The sequence below is a fragment of the Coregonus clupeaformis genome, chromosome 19, assembly GCF_020615455.1.
Source record: "Coregonus clupeaformis isolate EN_2021a chromosome 19, ASM2061545v1, whole genome shotgun sequence".
Taxonomy (NCBI): Eukaryota; Metazoa; Chordata; class Actinopteri; order Salmoniformes; family Salmonidae; genus Coregonus; species Coregonus clupeaformis.
Window position 1 is genome coordinate 36199082 of NC_059210.1, and position 25442 is coordinate 36224523.

Below are 25442 nucleotides of genomic sequence, written 5' to 3' on the forward strand. Positions count from 1 at the left end.
GCTTGTGTAAAGCTGCTCGGCCATGGAAACCAATTTCATGAAGCTTCCAATGAACAGTTCATTTGTTGCTTCCAGAGGAAGTTTGGATCTGGTAGTGAGTGTTGCAACCAAGGACAGACACATTTTACATGCTACAGCACACGGCAGTCCCGTTCTGTGAGCTTGTGTGGCTTACCGTTGAGCCGCTGAGCCGTTGTTGCTCCTAGACGTTCCACTTCACAATAACAGCACTTACAGTTGGCCGGGGCAGCTCTAGCAGGGCAGAAATTTGACGAACTGACTTGTTGGAAAGGTGGCATCCTATGACGGTGCCACGTTGAAAGTCACTGAGCTCTTCAGGAAGGCCATTCTACTGCCAATGTTTGTCTATGGAGATTACATGGCTGTGTGCTCGATTTTATACACCTGTCAGCAACGGTGTGGCTGAAATAGCCGAATCCACTAATTTGAAGGGGTGTCCATATACTTTTGTTTATGTAATTAGCTCCCATGTAGCCCTGAGGCTGGGGAATAACAATAGAAAGGACCAGCACTGATTGGAGTGGCCCAGAGTCATATCTTAATACAGGCTGACAAATGCAATTACGAGGTTAGTTAAGGTTATGGCATGACAGACACTCACACTGCAGATTTCGACATGCTTTTTGGGTTCGTATTGGAATAATTATTCTGAAAGCCAGAAAGACTGCCCTCTCTGACATAAAAATATATTTTTTGGCACTTTTGCTGTGGCCTCATCCTGCTGATTAATTTATCCTAGAATGACCTTTTATGCTGCGTTTTGCTCAAGAATTTGTTTTGAAGGCTGACATCTCTCTTTTCAACTATGTCTTGGAATAGCAGTCAGTATTGCCTATAGACTCTAGGAGTAGCTTTTCTTTAATAATAATAATAATATGCCATTTAGCAGACGCTTTTATCCAAAGCGACTTACAGTCATGTGTGCATACATTTCTACGTATGGGTGGTCCCGGGGATCGAACCCACTACCCTGGCGTTACAAGCGCCGTGCTCTACCAATTGAGCTACAGAGGACCTTCACACTAGTCTGTAGTCTGTCCACCAAGCCCCAACCGATGTCTACCTCTCCTTGTTAAACATCTACTCAACATTTTAGAGTGGCCTTTTATTGGTGGTGCACCTGTGTTAAGAGCATGCTATTTAATCAGCTTCTTGATATGCCACACCTGTCAGGTGAGTGGATTATCTTGGCAAAGAAGAAATGCTCACTAACAGGGATGAAAACAAATTTGTGCACAACATTTGAGAGAAGTAAGGTTTTTGTGCGTATGAAAGAACTTGGGTATCTTTTATTTCAGCTCATGAAACATGGCAGCAACGCTTTACATGTTGCATTTATATTTTTGTTCAGTATATATTTTCTAATACTTTACTGTGTTCAGTTTTGCAATCCACTCCTGTGGTAAATAGTATCACTGTCAGTGCTGGCATTTGGCTGTGGTAGGCCACGTATATCTGCCAAAATGATCTGGCAAGGGGAAAGATAACCGGCAGACTCCGCCACAGTATACCCAGGCCTCCAAGGGGTCACCACGGAAACTTCCTTTTCTAAGCAGCCCTCTCTATATCCCAGCAGCCAAAACAGGAAGGATGGTTTGGTTTTCAAGCTTGATGAACTTGATGCTAATGTTTTCCTGTAACATCCATGTTCGATTGTTGCATTCCATCTCCATGATTGTTGTTGTGTCAGATGAGGCTATTAGCGTGTATTTTCTGTCTGTACCTCCATTTCATATAATTGTCCTTGACAGTATTTCATTAGATCAGAAACACAGACACACTAACACACATACACACATGCACACACAGTCAACACTGCTGTTCTATTATATACTATTTATATACTACTCACTTTATATTTGTAAATACAGTCCATTATTACTATGCATACTACCTCGCTTATTACTTCTGTTACCTGTTATTTTTTACTTGACCCTTTTTATTGTTATTATTGATATTGACTAATGTACTGCATTGTTACAGGAGCTAGCACATGAGCATTTCGCTGCACTTTTTATACCTGCTGTGTATGTGATGAATAAAATGTGATTTGATAAATAAATGATCTCCCAGAAAGAAATATAAAGTTTGAATGGGTAGCGTTAGTCCTTTAACAGTAAGATGGCTTTTCATACTGTCACGTCTTTTGAATTACATGACATTGTCAGGGGCAAAAGCCTCTTCTGGATGACACTGTTGTGTCAGTTTGACGTCCATATAAACGATGAGCTAACTGAAGTGGAGAGTGGTGGTTGAGGTAGCAAGCAGTTTCACTGTCACTCGGTACGTACACACACCCAAGACACGTTTATCTTGTCAAAGTCACTGTTATCGTCCATCAGGACTTTGGGGTACTTAGTAGGGCTCTGCTTTATCACGCCAAGCCATTTGGGTGGATTAGTGTATGTTTGATAAGCTACATGGTTGGGACTTCTACTTCTACCAAAGAACAAAACAGCTTTTTTCTGTGGAAGAGTGAACAACTGAGTGTTTGCCATTTTTAATATGGAATACTTTTGTGTTGTGTTTCCAACGTCATTCGTAAGTACATAAACTGTACAATAGGGACATCTTAAGGGGGTTGATTAGTTAAGCAGTTCTTTTCACCAGTCCCATGAGAGAAATAATACATTTTGAGCATCTTACATGTTTGAAATAAGACCCCTCAAGCAAGTTAAACCCTGAAGTCTAAAGCCTGTCCTTGGCAAACACCTCAGATCTTTCCCAAGGTTATGTAGAGGGACGCTTTATTTGAAGAGGCTATACAAGGTCAGAGCTCACCAAATGTTCTTAATACATGCTCTTCACATGAAATGCTTATGGAGTGTTGCGCTTTGGACTGTGTTTTTTCTATCCAAAGTTATATGGAGAGAAGGGATTGAACAGTGAGAGAAAAGGGACAGGGAAAGTCACACGGGAGAAAGTACTAAGAAAAGGTGTGGAAAAGAGAGCTAGAGATGGGGAGTAAAAAAGGAAAGGGGCAGAGAGAGAGGGGGAAAGAGGGAGGATGTGTGTGAGTATATTTACCATACAGCTGAGCCAAAGCACCATGACTGAGTCTGAATGAATGGATGAAGGCGAGAGGAGAGCTTAAAGGCATGGGGAAGTCTGCATTCAGTCACTGCAGTGACCGCGGGTGCCCTCTCGCATGCTGATGAACTCCCATGAATGGCCCCATGGACTCTCCCCACTCCAATATATACCAGGCCCCAACAACTATGGCCTATATGCAGCAAAGAACCACAAAAAAAATGGCAGTGTTTCTCTGTAGAGAGACCAGGGTTCCCCAGGGTCCAAATAAGGTGGTGGAAAAAAGCGAACAACAACATTTCTTATGGAGGGGGGTTCAGTCATTGTTATTTTTGTCCCCTCTTTAATGGTGTTTGTAGTTGTGTAGCTGTTTCTTGAAATGGAAACGTAATACACTCTAAATAATGCTGGGTTGTTTGGTTGACCGAACTGCTGGGTTGCAGCCATTGGGTCACTTAGTTGGGTTGTTTTATTTAAAAAGAGCAAGGTTGGGTTGTTGATGCTGGGTTATTGGCGCTAGGTTATTGAGATATGACCCAGCGGGTCAGATCAGAAGACTGGAGGTGTAGCTCCATTACTGGATGTTACAGGTTTGCCTATACAGAGAGCTGCCACAGATTATTGGAGTGGCGCAGTGGTCTAAGGCACTGCATCGCAGTGCTAGCTGTGCCACTAGAGATCCTGGTTCGAATCCAGGCTCTGTGGTAGCCGGCCGCGGCCGGGAGACCCATGGGGTGGCGCACAATTGGCCCAGCTTCGTCCGTAGGGGAGGGAATGGCCGGCAGGGATGTAGCTCAGTTGGTAGAGCATGGCGTTTGCAATGCCAGGGTTGTGGGTTCGATTCCCACGGGGGGCCAGTGTGAAAAAAAAAAAAACGAATGTATGCACTCACTAACTGTAAGTCGCTCTGGATAAGAGCGTCTGCTAAATAATGTAAAAATGATTCAACTAACCTGGTATTCGCGATACTCTCGTCATTCTTGATTCTGTAAAACAGTTATCTTATAGATGTCTGTGTCCAGTTGCAGGTGGTTCTACAAACACCAGAAAGAAAACTCAGAAAGAAAACTCAGAAAGAAAGTAAATCCATGTTTTGTATCAAGTGAGATATGCCTCTTGCATGTGTGTAGATCTTTATTTTGGCAGCACTATGTGAAGCGTATAGCTCTGCTACTCTACCAGAGCCCGACGGGCCCCGACATCTGGTTAGGGCCGGGTAGGGCCTTTTCTTCATCAATAACTAGTGTATGGGCAGGGCTCGTGTATCACTCATTATCTGGTGTACAATCTGTTGCTAAGTTGGAGTAGGATGCAGAGCACCCTGCCTCTATCCTTATCCTAGTAGCCTAGTTGTAATTTTCTAGACTGTCAGGATGTTCATTTCCAGCTCATAAATTACAATCCTTAGCTATGATGATTTCTTTGATTAATTTTTCTCTCACATTTGTCTCCCATGATCTATTCAGCTCTCCTCCCCTCTGTCCTGCTCCCAGAGACCAACCAAGTGCTATTCACTAAGCATGGGCTCAGCTGATTCTCACCTGAGCGAAGAACCATCCTACTGCAGTTTGAACTAGCCCTGCCGTCACTATTAGACATTGAGTCCACATATGCATTTGCATGTTGTATTTTCTTTGTGGGTTTTGTCTTACACAGTCTACACAGTCTAGTGCATTTTACAGTTGAAAAGGTGACAAACAGATTATGTTTTACTATCGTAACATGCAGTGATCCCAGTAAGCAAAATGACGTTGAAAATACGTCTTTTAGACATCTTTTCCAGACGTTGATGTCACGTGCGTTTCAAGTGCTGAATGAAAGGTTAGAAGACGTGTTTTCCGGACATCAAAAACACGAATTTTCCGGATGTAAAAAATACAAGACGTATTTTCAGGAAGTTGAAAATATGTATTTTCCAGATGTTGAAGAGACATCCTATATGGACGTTGAAAATACGTCTTATACGGACGTTGAAAATACATCTTATACGGATGTTGAAAAGACGTCATGTACAGAGGTTTTCAGTCATTGATTCAATGGAGAATTTTCAACTGCACATACACTCTCAATGAAGTAAGCATTAAATCACAATAATAAAGGAAAGAGGTGCCAACTGAATGTTGCAACAGAATATTTATTATTGCTTTCTTCTGTCACATGCAATTAAGTTGAAGTTTTCAAAAGCTTTAAAACTGTCAGCGATGATGTTAAAAGTAGTCCAACAGAATAAATCAACAGACCACTTCAACTACAATAACATTCTCAGTAATAGTTACAGATTTTTTATTTTCTTGCTTTGACAGTGATATGTTGTTGTTTAACTACCTTAGATAATTGCACTGACTGTCAGTCGCTCTGAATAAGAGTGTCTGCTGAATGACCAAAATGTAAACACTTGCAAAGCATGCTGGGTATTATTGTTATGAGCTCCTCCCCCAAACAAGTACACATTTGGTCGTTGCGGACCAGATCCAAATCTGAACGAATCATAGACGTCTAGGCTATGTTTCACAACTTTGAACATCACATTACAGTACGGCAGTTTAGTACAGTAGAGCACAGTAGAGAACAGTACGGTATGGTACAGTACAGGACAGTCAAGTTCTATTCAGTAGAGTAGAGTACAGTAGAGTACAGTACGGTACAGTCCAGTACTTTTCTTTACTGTGCTCTACTGTATTGTATTCTACTGTACTGTACTATACTTTTCATTACTGTTATTTGTACTGTACTGTAATGTACTGTACTCTGCTGTGCTCGACTGTACTTTACTGTGCTGTCCAAACATGTGAAACATAGACATCTATGTTTGGGCCAAATCATGGCTGGTCTGGACTGGACCAAATCTGAACCAATTATAGACGTCTATGATTGGTTCAGATTTGGTCCGGACCGGACCAAGTATCAACATCCTTGGACGATAAAATCAAGGCCAGTCCGGACTACACCAAAAAAAGACATCCCGTCCAGACAGGACCACAATAAGGCGTCCAAAAGATGTCGCCATCGATAAATGCTTAGTGGGCATATACTCGTTCACTACAGTACTTCACGCATCTAAAAGCATGATCAGTGGAATTCTGGGCTGGTAGAAAGAGATTCCACCATATTGCTTAGGCTACCAGTCATGATGTTTCACGATCATGGCTGCCATCCCATTTCTGACACCAATATAGCAAATGACAAACCCGGGTCCTGGCGTGAAAGGCAAACACCCTACTGGACCAATCATAGATGTCTATATTTGGGCCAAATCAAGGCCCGTCTGGACCGGACCAAATCTGAACCACTCATAGATGTCTTTTTGGGGGTCAAAACAAGGGCCGGTCGAGAGCGGACCAAAAAAAGGCTGGTTCTACAAAAGACGTTGCCTGAAGGTAAATGCTTAGTGGGATGAGAATTCTATTGTTTCCGTCAGGAGCGCAGGCTTTTGCCTTAGATGGTAAAGTTTTCGTCTCTGGACCACACAATTTTATGAATGCATTCCGATAAGGCACTTCTGTCTCTACATTGGCTGGATACATTGGTGGGGCCTGGGCCCACAAATGCTCCTAGAGCGAGGGTCATGCAGTACAATAAGCCTCCTTGTTTCTACTGGAAAATTGACTTAAAATGTAACTAAAAGGTAAACTCAAAAAAAGCTGGGTTGTTTGGTTGACCCAACTGCTGGGTCGCAGGCGTTTGGTCACTTAGTTGGGCGTTAAAAACTGCTGGGTTATTGATGCTGGGTTATTGAAATATGACCCAGTGGGTCAGATCAGAAGACTAGAGGTGTAGTTTAGTAGGGGCGTGGTTTTCAGGGATAATTTTTTTTTTTCGAACCATGAGAGTAAACTTCATTCCTGTTTATCGGTTCTGTTGTATAGTTAATTACATACTAAGGTTGAACATTGACAATTTTGTAGTTTCAATGAGGTTTACAGAAGTGCATGAGTTTCTTAAAAACCTGTGTAAACTGCATTGTTGGGATGCTAGTAGGTGCTATACTGTATTAAAATATGTAGAGATTATCTTAATTTTACAGAAGAATGTGTAAACTGTTAAACAAAATTAAGGGAAACTTCAATTTGCAGTATGTAAATTTAACATGATGAACAATAATTACATTTACTCTCACGGGTGGCCAATAAGATGTAGCTGAAAGCCACACCCTTAATAAACCATGCCTCCTGAAAATAACCTATGGATTACATTAAAAAAGACCCAGCATGAGAATAAAAAATAACCAACTCATGGTTAAATCAACCGATGTTTGGGTAATCACAACAACCCAACACTCAAAATAAGCCAGCACGTGTTCTGTCCAATATTTACCCAGCGCTGGGTTACCAAATAATCCAAATAGGGGTATTTTTAACCCAGCATTTTTTTGAGTGTACAGCTTGGGCTTTATGGGTGAGCTGCACACTCACCTACACAACTTCTGAACAAAGGTAACATACCAAGACTTACAGACATGGGCATTCAGAAATGTATTATTGCAAAAGGCTGCAAGGTCATTAGGGAAGTAACATTGGAAGAGAGTGAACATTGAAATAACTATGAGAGATACTTGGTTGAGGTGAAAGGGAGAGGAGAGAGAGAAATCAAATCACCTCTTGAAAATCTTCCAATAATCACTGAAGCGCTCGAGCAACTCAGCCACCCGAAATAGATTGGATTGAAAGTACTTTCAGTTTTATGATGAGAACAGTTGCAACAAGGTTCGTCCAGAGAACTTTTTAGATTTTCTTTGGCAGCTCTGATAGAGGTGTAATATTTATTAGCCGTTGTAAATGTAGGCTGAATTATGATGAGTAATAAACTCTGCCTTGGATTCAGCAGAATGGTTGATGAGGCAAACGAAGACAAGGGAAGTATTTTGGATGAACACCAACAGGGAGTTTATCTGTTGGGTTTTGGGATGTATATGATGTATGTATCACATTGTTACTGACATTGTGCACCATTGTGGACATAGGCAGTAGTGAATGCAGCCTTTGACAAAAATGATTTAACATTGGACTTCTAACTGGCTATGAGATATGGGCAATTCCATACTTTAAAATGTATACCAAACCAAAAGCATTGGTTTTTCACGTTAAAATGTATGCCAAACAAGTTTAACAAAACGTACAACTCTATGCACAAGGACTACTTTTAACTATATGCAACACAATCTCCAAAGAAAACGCCATCCCTCTCTGTAAGTGCAGCAACAGAAATATGACATCGCTGGCCATTTGAATTATGACATGTAGGGCCCTTTGTGGTAACATCTGTAGATTATGGACTGTGTAACCATTTTAATTACGGCATATTTTGCCGTATGTTTGCTGCGCAAAAGTGAAACCGAAGCTTACCTCGACGGTTAAGTTTTGGAATTCATTCCGAAATGTTGGTTAAATTTAGGCAACAGGGTTCAAGGTAAGGGTTAAGGTTTGGGATAGGAAAAAAACAACTTTATAATAAATAAATAAAATGCCTAGCACTGAACCCACAATCCTCTGAGCCTTAGCTCACAGTTTAAACCCATCCTCAACCCCAGCCACAATACCCGAGCTCGTCGGGAGCCTACTAGATTGGGAGCGCACAATTGGCCCAGCGTCGTCCGGGTTTGGCCGGTGTAGGCCGTCATTGTAAATAAGAATTTGTTCTTAACTGACTTGCCTAGTTAAATAAAGGTTTAAAAATATATATATAATAAAAAAGATGGTAATAGGCACTCACGTTGCCCCTAGTGGACGGTAAGAATTACACATAATGCAGTAATTTCACCAGCTCAAATACGCAGAAAAACTCCATAATCACTTGAGTCTGGCCTGGCGATATGGATCTCTTGCGATATGCCATGATAAAACAGATCGACTTTGTGTTGAGGTGAGAACTCTCACATCCATTGGAGATCAGCAGGCATAGGACAGAAAATAGACAGCAACAATGGAAAGCAGAGATTGCGCACCTGAAAAAAAGCCTATTGGAATAAAGCATGGAATTATAAAAATTACATACCTTTTCCCCACAGTGTGCGGCCTCTTATTTTCAATTGCCACTTTTGAGAATGTTCCACCTCTGGAAAGCAAGCATGTGATGCATGGTCATATGGTCATTCACTTGAAAATAAATGTAAGCCATTGTATTAGATCTAAACTGCTCATGATGTGAAAGGGATTTTGAGCAATATTGAATACAGTTACTCCAGAAGGTTTCATATCCATATCAAATTGGAGAAGATACAGTTGAAGTCGGAAGTTTACATACACGTAGGTTGGAGTCATTAAAACTAGTTTTTCAACCACTCCTCAAAATTCTTGTTAACAAACTGTAGCTTTGGCAAGTCGGTTAGGACATCTACTTTGTGCATGACACAAGTAATCTTTCCAACTATTGTTTACAGACAGATTATTTCACTTATAATTCACTGTATCACAATTCCAGTGGGTCAGAAGTTTACATACACTAAGTTGACTGTGCCTTTAAGCAGCTTGGAAAATTCCAGAAAATGATGTCATGGCTTTAGAAGCTTCTGATAGGCTAATTTACATAATTTGAGTCAATTGGAGGTGTACCTGTGGATTTATTTCAAAGCCTACCTTCAAACTCAATGCCTCTTTGCTTGACATCATGGGAAAATCAAAATAATCACCCAAGACCTCAGAAAAATGGAATGGGCCAAAATTCACCTCCACAAGTCTGGTTCATCCTTGGGAGCAATTTCCAAATGCCTGAAGGTACCACGTTCATCTGTACAAACAATAGTATGCAAGTATAAACACCATGGGACCACGTAAACGTCATATCGCTCAGGAAGGAGACACGTTCTGTCTCCTAGAGATGAACGTACTTTGGTGCGAAAAGTGCAAATCAATCCCAGAACAACAACAAAGGACCTTGTGAAGATGCTGGAGGAAACAGGTACAAAAGTATCTATATCCACAGTAAAACAAGTCCTTTATCGACATAACCTGAAATGCCGCTCAGCAAGGAAGAAGCCACTGCTCCAAAACCGCCATAAAAAAGCCAGACTTCGGTTTGCAACTGCACATGGGGACAAAGATCGTACTTTTTGGAGAAATGTCCTCTGGTCTGATGAAACAAAAATAGAACTGTTTGGCCATAATGACCATCGTTATGTTTGGAGGAAAAAGGGGGTTACTTGCAAGCCGAAGAATACCATCCCAACCGTGAAGCACGGGGTGGCAGCATCATGCTGTGGGGGTGCTTTGCTGCAGGAGGGACTGGTGCACTTCACAAAATAGATGGCATCATGAGGAAGGAAAATTATTTGGATATATTGAAGCAACATCTCAAGACATCAGTCAGGAAGTTAAAGCTTGGTCGTAAATGGGTCTTCCAAATGGACAATGACCCCAAGCATACTTCCAAAGTTGTGGCAAAATGGCTTAAGGACAACAAAGTCAAGGTATTGGAGTGGCCATCACAAAGCCCTGACCTAAATCCTATAGAAAATGTGTGGGCAGAACTGGAAAAGCATGTGCGAGCAAGGAGGCCTACAAACCTGACTCATTTACACCAGCTCTATCAGGAGAAATGGGCCAGAATTCACCCAACTTATTGTGGGAAGCTTGTGGAAGGCTACCCGAAACGTTTGACCCAAGTTAAACAATTTAAAGGCAATGCTACCAAATACTAATTGAGTGTATGTAAACTTCTGACCCACTGGGAATGTGATGAAATAAATAAAAGCTGAAATAAATCATTCTCTCTACTATTATTCTGACATTTCACATTCTTAAAATAAAGTGGTGATCCTAACTGACCTAAGACAGGGAATTTTTACTAGGATTAAATGTCAGGAATTGTGAAAAACTGAGTTTAAATGTATTTGGCTAAGGTGTATGTAAACTTCCGACTTCAACTGTAGCTAACCAATGTTTTCTTTATCTCAATTTGAACAGCAAAAGGACAAACCAACCCCTTTTTGTAGATAGGCATACTGTGATGCTAAAGAAAATAATCTGCTGACATTTTTTTATTTCATTGCTGAAGGTTGTTTTTTTGGAAGCCTTGAAAAGAAGGGACAGTATGCAGCATAAAACAATTTTCATGGACAAAAATGCCAGTTTTCATTTGCAATCTACAAATCAATCCAATTGAGAATAAAAGCGAAGCAAGGCAGGAATATACACATACCCAGAAAGTGCCTGAGTGAGATGTCAATAATCATATTGATTATGTAGTTATACAGTAGAGACTACAAATCCATCTCCATCTTTGAGCTTTTGATTGACATTTTAATTTCCCCAACAAACTCCACATACACTGAGTGTACAAAACATTAGGAACACCTGCTCTTTCAATGACATAGACTGACCAGGTGAAAGCTATGATCCTTATTGATGTCACTTGTTAAATCCACTTCAGTGTAGATGAAGGGGAGGAGACAGGTTAAAGAATGATTTTTAAGCCTTGAGACAATTGAGACATGGATTGTGTATGTGTGCCATTCAGAGGGTGATTGGGCAAGACAAAATATTTAAGTGTCTTTGAATGGGTTATGGTAGTAGGTGCCAGGCGCACTGGTTTGAGTGTGTCATGAACTGCAATGCTGCTGGGTTTTTCACGCTCAACAGTTTCCTGTGTGTATCAAGAATGGTCCACAACTCAAAAGACATCGAACCAACTTGACACAACTGGGGGAGGCTTTGGAGTCAACACGGGACAGCATCCCTGTGGAACACTTTCGACACCTTGTAGAGTCCATGCGCCGACGAATTGAGGCTGTTCTGAGGGGGTGCAAGTCAATATTAGGAAGGTGTTCGTAATGTTTTGTACACTCAGTGTATTTCAATCTAGCCGTCATTAACGTGACAGGTCTATTTTATTGCAGCATAATGTATATTTATGGCAGACTTGGACCTTCACTTTCTCTCCCTAAAGCAACATAAAAGGCATGGCCAATTCTAATGGGCTAATATTCATGGCTCGCTTGTCATGAGTGATGGGACTCCATCTACCTTTCAGGTGGCGGACGAGATACATGTGTAGCACAGGTTATTGTTCCTCAGCCTCATGGATCACATGTCCCGGTGCATTTCTAACAGTATGTGGTAGGGTGAGAATGGATTGTAACCTTCACTGTTTCCCACAGAGTACCCTAGGGCTATGGACATAGCTCAAGAGGCCGTTGGTATTCATGGACAGTGTAGATGACAGTGATTTGTGTTATAGCGACCAGTGTTGGGGAGTAGTGAACTACATGTACAGTGCCTTCAGTAAAGTATTCACACCCTTTGACTTTTTCAAAATGTTTTGGTGTTACGGCCTGAATTTAAAATGGATTACGTTTAGACTTTTTGTCACAGGCCTACACTCACAATGCCCCATAATGTCAAAGCAGAATTATGTTTCTAGATTATTTTTACAAATTAATAAAAAATGAAAAGCTAAAATGTCTCCAGTCAATAAGTATTGCATATCTTTTTGAGCATTGTGAAGTTATTAATTACACTTTGGATGGTGTATCAATACACCCAGTCACTACAAAGATATAGGCGTCCTTCCTAACTCAGTGGCCGGAGAGGAAGGAAACCGCTCAGGGATTTCACCATGTGGCCAATGGTGACTTTAAAACAGTTACAGAGTTGAATGGCTGTGATAGGAGAAAACTGAGGATGGATTAACAACATGGTAGTCACTCCACAATAGTAACCTAAATGACAGAGTGAAAAGAAGGAAGCGAGTCCATAATTACAAAATATTCCAAAACATGCATGCTGTTTGCAATAAGGCACTAAAGTACAACTGCAAAAATGTGGCAAAGAAATTCTGTCCTGAATACAAAGTGTTATGTTTGTGGCAAATCCAACACAACACATCACTGAGTACCACTCTTCAAATTTTCAAACATGGTGATGGCTGCATCATGTTATGGGTATGCTTGTCTTTGACAAGGACTAGGGAGTTTTTTAGGATAAAAAGAAACAAAAATCCAAGAGGAAAACCTGGTTCAGTCTGTTTTCCAGCAGACAAATTCAACTTTCAGCAGGACAATAACCTAAAACACAAGGCCAAATATACACTGGAATTGCTCACCAGGATGACGTTGATTCTAACATGTATTGACTCAGGGGTGTGAATACTTATGTGAATGAGATATCTGTATTTAATTTTCAATAAATGTGTAAAATGTCTTAAAACATGTATGTAATCCATAAACGCAACATGCAACAATTTCAATTAGTTTACTGCGTGGTTACACGAGGTCTGCGGTTGTGAGGCCAAACAATGTTGGAGGCAGCTTATGGTAGAGAAATAAACATTAAATAACCTGCCAACAGCTCTGGTGGACATTCCTGCAGTCAGCATGTCAGACGTATGTGGCATTGTGTTGTGTGACAAAACTGCACATTTTAGAGTGGCCATTTATTCTCCCCAGCACAAGGTGCACCTGTGTAATGATCATGTTGTTTAATCAGCTTGTTGATATGCCACACCTGTCAGGTGGATGGATTATCTTGGCAAATGAGAAATGCTCACTAACAGGGAAGTAATCAAATTTGTGCACACAATTTGAGAGAAATTAGCTTTTTGTGTGTATGGAACATTTCTGGGATCTTTTATTTCAGCTTATGAAACATGGGACCAACACTTTAGAAATTGCATTGATATTTTTGTTCAGTTTATATTTTTCTTAAGGGTAGCTTTAGTGTAGCTTAATTTATTTCATTGTGAAGTAATTGGTAGCTTGGTAAACTATATGCTTCCCCAACACTGATAGCTACTGTATTGAGTCTTGGTCTAAGTACCAGTGAATCTACATATTCAGTTATTTGAATCTAAATGTAATGTAACTACAAAGGAACAGATCTAATGAATATGGCACATACAGTACACTGTAAAAAGTAAATTGTTCTGTTAACAATTTCAAGTGTAAGTAGTAAGTAGTTCTGATTAGTAATTTGCAGTGGTGGTGTATTAAGCTATCCAAGATGGCGTAGCAGTGCGTTCGTGTTTTCTATAGTGTCCTCATGTAAATAGCCAGTTTTTTGTTTTTTTCGTATATATTTTCGTTTATATTTCTCAATCTCACTTTCCATCCATTAACTAAATATACTTTCCTGCAACCCGCCTCACCCAATGTGGAACGGATTCTATTATTTATTTTTAACCACAACCTCTGGCTGAAACTAGCCAGCTAGCCAACTAACTAGCTACTTGCTATTAGCCACCGTTAGCGGTCTTCACCATTGTCCGTGGCCTGCACTACCTACCAGCCAGCTCTAGCCTGGACAATTATCGGCCAGTCTGCACAGTCTGCAAATCGCGCTATCGAGCCAGAGCATATCGGATTTTCTGCCGGAATCACTGGACCTTAACATCGGATCATCGCAACTAGCTAGCTGCAACTGCGTGGCTGTTGTTGTTGTTGTTGGCTAATCACCACTGTCTGAAGCTAGCCCCAGTTAGCCTTGAGCTAGCCTCGAGCCAGGCCCATCTCCCGGCTATCTACCTCTCTGTCAACCGGACGGGACCTCCTAGTGTTGACACGGAGCCCCACCGATCCATCACGACTGGTCTGCCGACGTAATCGTCTGATGTGGTTTCAACAGGCTTCCCGTTGCGACGACCACGAAGATCCATGTGCTAGCCCTGGCCTGCTAGCACGTGCAATCAACAGCCGTGCCTCCTGCTCGCCTGTGCTTTAGCAGCCTACGATCTACTCCCGGACTTACTTAGTGCTATTCACTGGACCTTATGATCACTCAGCTACACAGCTAATGCCTGCTGGACTGTTCCTTTACACGGTACCCCATCCTGTTTATCTGTTTAGCCTCAGCAAAACTTTCATCGCCATTACCAGTTGTTGTCTTAGCCCTCTCGAATAACACATGTGATTGCGTTATGCCTCTCTCCCATGTCAATATGCCTAGCCTATTGCTGTTTCGGTTAGTTCTTATTATACAATTTCACTGTAGAGCCCCAAGTTCAGCTCAACCAGCCTCAGAGAGCTCCTTTGTCCCCCCTCCCCCCCCTACCCCCATACACGCGGAGACCGGCTCAATCGGTACCTCCAGTGAAGCTATCTCTTTCATAGTTACCCAATGCTTAGGTGTACCTCCACTGTACTCATATCCTTCCATATCCTTGTCTGTACATAATGCCCTGAATCAATTCTACAACGCCCGTAAATCTGCCCCTCTTCTCTGTACCCAACACACTAGAAGACCAGTTCTTAAAGCCTTTTGCCGTATCCTTATTCTATTCCTCCTCTGTTCCTCTGGTGATGTAGAGGTTAACCCAGGCCCTGTAGCCCCCAGTATCACTCCTACCCCCCAGCCGCTATCATTTGTTGACTTCTGGAACCGTAAAAGCCTTGTTTTCTTGCATGTTAACATCAGAAGTCTCCTCCCCAAGTTTGAGTTATTCACTGCGTTAGCACACTCTGCCAACCCTGATGTTCTAGCAGTGTTTAAATCTTGGCTTAGGAAGGCCACCAAAAATGCAGAAATGTCCATTCCGAACTACAACATTTTCTGTCTAGATAGAACTGCCAAAGGGGGTGAAGTTGCAATCTACTGTAGAGATAGCCTGCAGAGCTCTATCATACTATCAAGGTCTGTGCCCAAACAGTTTGAGCTTCTACTTCTTAAAATCCACCTTTCCAGAAATAAGTCTCTCATTGTTGCCGCTTGCTACAGCCCCCCCCTCAGCCCCCAGTTGTGCCCTGGACACCATATGTGAATTGCTTGCACCCCATCTATCCTCAGAGTTCGTACTGCTTGGTGACCTAAACTGGGATATGCTTAACACCCCGGCCATCCTACAATCTAAACTAGATGCCCTCAATCTCACACAAATCATCCAGGAACCTACCAGGTACAACCCTAAATCCGTAAACATGGGCACCTTCATAGGTATCATCCTGACTAATTTACCCTCTAAATACACCTCCGCTGTCTTCAACCAGGATCTCAGCGATCACTGCCTCATTGCCTGCGTCCGTAATGGGTCCGCGGTCAAACGACCACCCCTCATCACTGTCAAACGCTCCCTAAAACACTTCAGCGAGCAGGCCTTTGTAATTGACCTGGCCCGGGTATCCTGGATGGATATTGACCTCATTCCGTCTGTAGAGGATGCCTGGATGTTCTTCAAAAGTGCTTTCCTCTCCATCTTAAATAAGCATGCCCCATAAAAAAAATTCTGAACTAAGAACAGATATAGCCCTGGTTCACCCCATACTTGACTGACCTTGACCAGCACAAAAACATCCTGTGGCGTACTGCATTAGCATCGAACAGCCCCCGCGATATGCAACTTTTCAGGGAAGTCAGGAACCAATATACACAAGCAGTTAGGAAAGCAAAGGCTAGCTTTTTCAAACAGAAATTTGCATCCTGTAGCACTAACTCAAAAAAGAGCACCTCCTCCTAGCTACCCACTGCACTGAGGCTAGGAAACACTGTCACCACCGATAAATCCACGATAATCGAGAATTTCAATAAGCATTTTGCTACGGCTGGCCATGCTTTCCACCTGGCTACCCCTACCCCGGCCACCAGCTCTGCACCCTCCGCTGCAACTTGCCCATGCCCCCCTCCACTTCTCCTTCACCCAAATTCAGATAGCTGATGTCCTGAAAGAGCTGCTAAATCTGGCCGAAATTGTCGCAACACCTATTACTAGCCTGTTCAACCTCTCTTTCATATCGTCTGAGATCCCCAGAGATTGGAAAGCTGCCGCGGTCATCCCCCTCTTCAAAGGGGGTGACACTCTAGATCCAAACTGTTACAGACCTTTATCCATCCTGCCCTGCCTTTTGAATGTATTTGAAAGCCAAGTTAACAAACAGATCACCGACCATTTCGAATCCCAGCGTACCTTCTCCGCTATGCAATCTGGTTTCCGAGCTGGTCATGGGTGCACCTCAGCCACGCTCAAGGTCCTAAACAATATAATAACCGCGATCAATAAAAGACAGTACTGTGCAGTTGTCTTCATCGACCTGGCCAAGGCTTTTGACTCTGTCAATCACCGCATTCTTATTGGCAGATTAAATACCCTTGGTTTTTCAAATGACTGCCTCGCCTGGTTCACCAACTACTTCTCAGATAGAGTTCAATGTGTCAAATCGGAGGGTCTGTTATCTGGACCTCTGGCAGTCTCTATGGGGGTGCCACAGGGTTAATTTCTCGGGCCGACTCTATTCTCTGTCTATATCAATGATGTCGCTCTTGCTGCTGGTGACTCTCAGATCCACCTCTACGCAGACGACACCATTTTGTATACATCTGGCCCTTCATTGGACAATGTGTAAACAAACCTCCAATAGAGCTTCAATGCCATACAACACTCCTTCCGTGGCCTCCAACTTCTCTTAAACGCTAGTAAAACTAAATGCATTCTCTTCAATCGAACGCTGCTTGCACCCGCCCACCCGACTAGAATCACTACTCTCGGCGGGTTTGACTTAGAATATGTGGACAACTACAAATACCTAGGTGTCTGGTTAGACCGTAAACTCTCCTTCCAGACTCACATTAAGCATCTCCAATCCAAAGTTAAATCTAGAATCAGCTTCCTATTTCGCAACAAAGCCTCCTTCACTCATGCTGCTAAAAATGCCCTCGTAAAACGGACTATCCTACCGATCCTTAACTTCGGCGATGTCATTTACAAAATAGCTTCCAACACTCTACTCAGCAAATTGGATGTAGTCTATCACAGTGCCATCCGTTTTGTCACCAAAGCCCCATATACTACCCACCATTGTGACCTGTACGCTCTCGTTGGCTGGCCCTCACTACATATTCGTCGCCAAACCCACTGGCTCCAGGTCATTTATAAATCACTTCTAGGCAAATCCCCGCCTTATCTTAGATCATTGGTCACCATAGCAACACCCACCCGTAGTATGCGTTCCAGCAGGTATATCTCACTGGTCATCCCCAAAGCCAACACCACCTTTGACCGCCATTCCTTCCAGTTCTCTGCTGCAAATGACTGTAATGAACTGCAAAAATCTCTGAAACTGGAGACACTTATCTCCCTCACTAACTTTAAGCTTCAGTTGTCAGAGCAGCTTACCAATCACTGCACCTGTACACAGCCCATCTGTAATTAGCCCACCCAACTACCTCATCCCCATATTGTTATTTACATTGTTATTTATTTTGCTAATTTGCACCCCAGTATCTCTATTTGCACATCATCTTCTGCACATCTATCACTCCAGTGTTAATACTAAATTGTAATTATTTTGCACTATGGCCTTTTTATTGCCTTACCTCCATAACTTACTACATTTGCACACACTGTATATAGATTTTCTATTGTGTTATTGACTGTATGTTTTGTTTTATCCCATGTGTAACTCTGTGTTGTTGTTGTTTTTATCACACTGCTTTGCTTTATCTTGGCCAGGTCACAGTTGTAAATGAGAACTTGTTCTCAACTGGCTTACCTGGTTAAATAAAGGTGAAATAAAAAAAATCTTTAGCATTGTTTTATGTATTTGGTGATACACCTTAGCAGGCATTGCTGAGTATACTTCTCATTCCTCTAACATTAACTGGTGGTAGAGCTGTATGCATTTTAGAGTGATGCATTAGGCTCTGTCATTAAAAGTGGTGCACATGACCTTGTTGCTGGTGGGAATGACTCGTCTCATTATTGAACGTCAATTTGCCCAACGGTTTTGATATCCATTCATAATGATCAATTATACCTCATAGCACAACCAACTGCTTAAAACTATTTTAGAAATATACTTTTATTTCTTCAAACATACATTGTGTAAAAGTATCAGAAAGTAAAAACATTTTGAATTACACAAAATCTTCTAAAAACAGAGCCACGTGGGATGATTAAGTATTCGTAACTTGCTAAAAAATATATAATTCTATATCAGCACAACAAAATCCAGTGTTTTTCACCCAAATATCAATGTGTACGACTACTACTTTATTATTTTAAGTAAAGACGTAAAACATAATAGAATCAAGTAAGAACAACTTATTTAATAAATGCGACATTGACTTTAAAATATTAAATAATCATAACTTGTAAAAACTCAATAACTTTAGATTAGTAGAACACAAATAAAGTTATATTTACTCAATAACCTAATATTTGTTAACAGTACTCAAAAACATTAAGTAATAAGAAATGTTATTGACGTAGTACCACTTTTATGATTTGAGTTCTACTGACCTTTGTAGATGTTTGAGTAACACTACTCAATTTCTTTAATGAGTTAGGCAGTGACTTTTTACAGTGTACTAACAGGAGTGGAACAAGTCAAATACAACATCTTGGAAATGTCATGCCTTATCAAAGGATGTGGTCTGCATTATATGGAAATATTTGTATGGAAGGCAGGAGGTCCAATTCTAATATATATATATTACAGCCTTATTTTGAAATGGATTAAATTCATATTTTCCTCATCAATCTACAAACAATACCCCATAATGACAAAGTGAAAACAGGTTATTAGATTTTTTTGTAAATGTATTAAAAATAGAAAACAGAAATACCTTATTTACATAAGTATTCAGACCCTTTGCTATGTGCCTCAAAATTGAGCTCAGGTGCATCCTGTTTCCAATGATCATCCTTGAGATGTTTCTACAACTTGATTGGAGTCCACCCGTGGTAAATTCAATTGATTGGACATGATTTGGAAAGGCACACACCTGTCTATATAAGGTCCCACAGTTGACAGTGCATGTCAGAGAAAAAACCAAGCATGAGGTCGAAGGAATTGGCCGTAGAGCTTTGAGACAGGACTGTGTTGAGGCACAGATCTGGGGAAGGGTACCAAAATATGTCTGCAGCATTGAAGGTCCCCACGAACACAGTGGCTCCATAATTCTAAAATAGAATAAGTTTGGAACCACCAAGACTCTTCATAGAGCTTGCCGCCAGGCCAAACTGAGCAATCGGGGGAGAAGGGCCTTGGTCAGGGAAGTGACCATGAACCGATGGTCACTCTGACAGAGATGGGAGAACCTTCCAGAAGGACAGCCATCTCTGCAGCACTCCACCAATCATGCCTTTATGGTAGAGTGGTCAGACGGAAGCCACTCCTCGGTAAAAGGCACATGACAGCCCGCTTGGAGTTTGTCAAAAGGCACCTAAAGGACTCTCAGACCATGAGAAACAAGATTATCTGGTCTGATGGAACCAAGATTGAACTCTTTGGCCTGAATGCCAATCGTCACATCTGGAGGAAACCTGGCACCATCTTTACAGTGAAGCATGGCGCTGGCAGCATCATGCTGTAGGGATGTTTTTCAGCGGCAGGGACTGGGAGACTAGTTAGGATCGAGGGAAAGATGAACGGAGCAAAGCACAGAGAGATCCTTGATGAAAACCTGCTCCAGAGCGCTCAGGAACTCAGACTGGGGCGAAGGTTCACCTTCCAACAGGACAACGACCCCAAGCACACAGCCAAGACAATGCAGCAGTGGCTTCAGGACAAGTCTCTGAATATCCTTGAGCGGCCCAGCAAGATTATCTCTGGAGAGACCTGAAAATAACTGTGCAGCGATGCTCCCCATCCAACCTGACAGAGCTTGAGAGGATCTGCAGAGAAGAATGGGAGAAACTCCTCAAATACAGGTGTGCCAAGCTTGTAGCGTCATACCCAAGAAGACTCGAGGCTGTAATCGCTGCCAAAGGTGCTTCAACAAAGTACTAAGTAAAGGGTCTGAATACTTATATAAATGTGATATTTTTATTTGTAATACATTTGCAAAAATGTCTAAAAACCTGCTTTTGCTTTGTCATTATAGGGTATTGTGTGATTGGGGGATTTTTAAAATTTTTTTAAATCCATTTGAGATAAGGTCTGTAATGTAACAAAATGTGGAAAAAGGAAAGGGGTCTGAATACTTTCCGAATGCACTGTACATGTAGATCAGCACTCGCTTTGTGGATACGGGCCCACGTGTTGTGCTTCTCTCCGTCTCCTTTTTTAAATTGGGAAACCTGTGAGAGACTTTAACATTTCTCCCTGTACTTTAGAATCACTATCCTAGACAGCCCACCATTACTCTGAATGTGTCTCTGCAGTAAACTTAATTAACTCCCCCGAACCGCTACACTGTGACTTGGGGACAGATTAAATCACCACACCACAGTGCTTGCAAATTAGAAACACTGACTCTGAGAGCACACTGAGTCCCTATGGAGAATGCCCCAGGGCCAGTGCACTCACAAGGTCAATCTCCAATCAGGAGATGGGTTAAAAGGTCCCAGGACTTAGATACATCAACAACTCTGGTGTCTAATCAAACCACTGGCCCACCTCATCCATGCACTGACTGGGATGTATAAGTCGATTTCTAGGGAAACCTCTATAGGCAATTATATCATGTGTGATGGTGTCAGAGATGGTGTTAGCCTATATGAGGTGAGGGGAAAGGTAATTGGAAAGGATCTTTGTGATCGGTTATGATTGGTGGTGAATGATTGATTGGTCAATGTTCTAGCTTTGCTAAATGTATCCATTCAATGCAACCTTTCACGTTAATTTTTCTACGATGGAAATATTTGTATTTAAATGGTAATTCCGCCATGTGGAATAGCCTTCACTTCCACCTGTTATCGCTCTCTTAAATAATTTATTTTTACTCTTTCTGTCTTTAGGTCAATTGGCAGCGGGTACGTGTGAGATTGTCACTCTGGACCGGGACAGCAGTCAGCCACGGCGGACCATAGCACGACAGACGGCGAGGTGTGCCTGCAAAAAGGGTCAGATTGCAGGTACCACGAGAGCCAGACCGGCTTGTGTAGACGGTAAGAGCCAAGATCCACCTCCATCCTTCACTTTCAGAGAGAACCCCCGAAGCATGGGGGTTGAGGGGCTTTAAGAGCTTTCCTCAAGGGCCTCTTTGGGCCACCACCCCCTGTGCATCTATGACCATTTCATATGTTGTGGATTACTCCGTTATCTCTGTTAAGGTGGTTTAGGCATGTCGTAAGGGAATGGAGTGTTGCATTGCATTTCATCACCTGCTGTCCTTGTCCTGGTTGCCATCTGGGGAGAATTGTAAAGCAGCTGCTGTATGCACATTGAATTGTCTCTCTCTGTGGGGATTGCTTTGTGCTTATATTACTTTCTATGCTTCAGAGGGTACGCTTGGATGTTTTATCAATTTGAAATACGTTCTCTCCCTTTGTGCGATACTAACAAAGACTTTTGACAAAAGCCATCATGGATCAAAAAGTTCTTAACTTATAAAGGCTGAAATTTACATTTTGCAGGGATTTGTATCCTTTCTATAATGTTACCTGGCACCAAAGTGATTATTTTAGGCACCGTCGACATTGTTTTGGCATTTTGTGAATGCTCCTGATCGCTGTGACCTGTTTTTCCAGCTTTACTGTTGACAACTTGCCTTTGACACTCTTCCTGCTGCAGTTGTTGCTATGATACCTGAGTGAAGCACATAGCACAACATCCTAATGACAGGTTTAACGCCTGAGGTGGCTGGTGGTTGTCATTGTATTTAAAAAGATGTTGGCAATACATCTTGGGTGACCTTTACTTACCTAGAGCATGCCACATCTTTGCAGGCTTGGTATTTATGTCAGGTCGCATCTTAGCTCGGTCACTCACTTTCTTTTGTTGTTTGTTCCAAATATACATTTGTGAGCCATAGAGCAGGGTTTACTCCATCAGTGTGGGAAAACAAATTAGATTTAAGTTATTTTTAATCTTCCCTTCAGTTCTCAAGGTCCTCAGACTGCAGTAGCAAATGCTGCAAATGTCTCTTTCCTCTATCCCTATTTCACAGAGGTCACATTTCTAACAGGATAATCCATATATCCATCACAGCTTAAGTCCTCTGCTTCAGCCAAACTGCAAGGATGTGTGCAAAAATATCACAAAAATCAGCAAAATCAGTCATCTTTCATGCAGTGTTGTCTTTTGCTCATAATGAGTTGGATAATATTTAGAAAGGCACAATCAGAGAGTAGATTGCTTCTGCCTTTGTGGAAATGTTGCCATGTAATGGTTTCACCTGTGATTTTGATCTCGTTGAAAGACCCTCAAGGCCTTTTTGAATTACACAAGGAACACCTGCCATTTGCAGTCGCAAATTACTCTCAAATAAATAATGAGTGCAACATTCCTTCAGTGTATGAGTTCAGAAGGAAATAGAGAATTCAGCAGAATCAACAAAAAGCAGTAGTTGGCATACACTCTTAGAAATAAAGATACACTTAGGGTACAGTATTGTTCCCTGGGTTACAAGAATATTAAAATACACATAATGTACCTTCAGAGGTACAGTACACATAATGATCTCACATGGTACTGTTCAGTGCCTTTTAGGGTACATAAAGAGTATAACAGTACATTTTTCTAACCAATATTTTGAATATATAAAATCACACTCTCACTCTCAAAAAAAGGGGCACCGTTTCAAATCAAGAATGGAAGTTTATTGGTCATGTACACACATTTGCAGATTTTATGACAGCTGCAGCGAAATGCTTATGTTTTTAGCTCCAGCAGTGCAGGAATATCTACCAATACAATAACAATACACACATAATCAACAACAACAAAGTAATAACAGAACGAGCAATGTCAGAACGAGCAATGTCAGAACGAGCAATGTCAGAACGAGTTCTGGGCGGCTAAATGATTTGGTCAAACAGTAAGTGCATTATCCTCATGATTCCTTTAATGAAAGTGTCTGCCCTGCCGCTGTACCTGTTCCCTCGCTGGGGCCTGCTGCTGTGATGAGCGAGCCACTCTCTTCTCCCCCATGTGTTCGAGAGAAAAATGTGTTCTGATTGTACAACATTTAAAAATTGCGGGAAATAATAATGAATCTCTATTCAACAATTTTGGGGGGTCAACATTCTAGAGTCCCATTTTGACAGTAAAATACAGCCCCCAAATATCTCTAACGGTTGCCCCAGCGTAAGTTTTTTTATACACGTGACGTCAGAATGCACTCACTGTTCCAAAATAGGATTGTTACGCAACAGGACAGTTAACCTCCGCTGCCCTCAAACCAAGACACATGCTGCCTGCTAATTAACTATAGGCTATATTTCAACTTGTCAATTTGAAATTATTTTCTAACAAGTTTGATTTTCTAACAACAGTTTGAGTTGAGGTGTGTTCCGCTTCCTCTTTCATTCACATATAAGTAGCCCATTTCACTTTTGCGGACAATTTATGTTTGAGGCTTTACTGAACCGGACATACTTCTCCCTTTAATGACAGCCCAAGCACCTCCCCAGTGTTTCCTCAGATCAAGTATGCAGACATTTGCGCAGTCTAGCGCAAACCTTTTCCCTCTGGCACATTTTCTGGCTGGTGCTCGCATTGCCTTCATTGTTGTTTTCCTTACAAATAATAACTTTGGACATATGTGCGTTCCTATCAAAGTAAGTGCCTTATTTTCTGTATATTGTATTGTCATTACTACTGTAGCATACCATATGTATGTATGTATGTATGTATGTATGTATGGAGCATAATGTATTTACTGTTTTATTCACATTTCAAGTACTGGTGACAAATCATGCATTCCGATTTTTGCATAGAATGTAATACTTTTTTGAAGGTTGTACTGATTATGATGAGCTAATGCTAAGCTAATTGCCAGCTATATGTGGCACCATGTTTGTTGATATTATACAATGCATTCTGGGTGTCACTTAAACGTCTGTCAGACGAAAGATGATATAACAAATGAGTTGAGGGATGGTTCACTTATCTTTCAAGTAAACTTCCGGAAGTGAAGGAAGGGAAGTGAATGATGGTAGACGACAACCCTCCCCCCCTTCAACATGCATACTGCAAACAGACCAAACTCATCTTCTCTCCTCTTCTTATCTTTGGTTGACCCGAAAAAACAAACATGGCGGCACGCACAAACTACCCATCATCTGTTTACTTTCGATTTTTAGAAATGTTTTACTCAATTATTTAGATCAATGGTGAGCTCACCTGTGATGTAATGAATTGTAAATAGTAATTTCTATTAGCTAATTCATATTATGGTTTCTGTCAACTGAAAGTTAGCTAAATATGACCGCTTGTGTTACGTCAATATTTCCTCAGTTAGTGCTAGGACTAATGTAGCCTACATTTTCCGGTTTGGATGATTGTGTTATCCTGTCGCAACTTCTGTGAATGTCTGAACATTGCATCCAAAAATAAACTGGTCACATTCAGGACATAATGTTGCAAGGACTGTGTTTGTGCAAAATGTTTCTGTGAAGAAAACAGTGTTGCCAGCTCAAATGCAGACTGTTGTGTCAATCGAAACTGGACGTTCTAAATAAGCATTCTAATCACACCGGTTTGCGCGTACGCTGCAGGGACCACTGTAGAATGATCACACGAGTCAAAGGGTTAAGGGGAACACATATGACAGGCACTCATTTGCAATATAGCCTAAGTTATTAGCTTG

General features: G+C 41.5%; 1 protein-coding gene across 1 annotated transcript in view; it reads left to right on the top strand.

The window, feature by feature from the left end:
* The window catches only part of LOC121531197 (chemokine-like protein TAFA-5), a 110228-nt gene that overhangs the window by 15239 nt on the left and 69547 nt on the right, over positions 1-25442 (top strand). The window contains exon 2 of the mRNA XM_041836461.1: positions 21649-21798. Within this exon, the coding sequence (XP_041692395.1) occupies positions 21649-21798 (150 nt within the window). The remainder of the gene's footprint in view (positions 1-21648; positions 21799-25442) is intronic.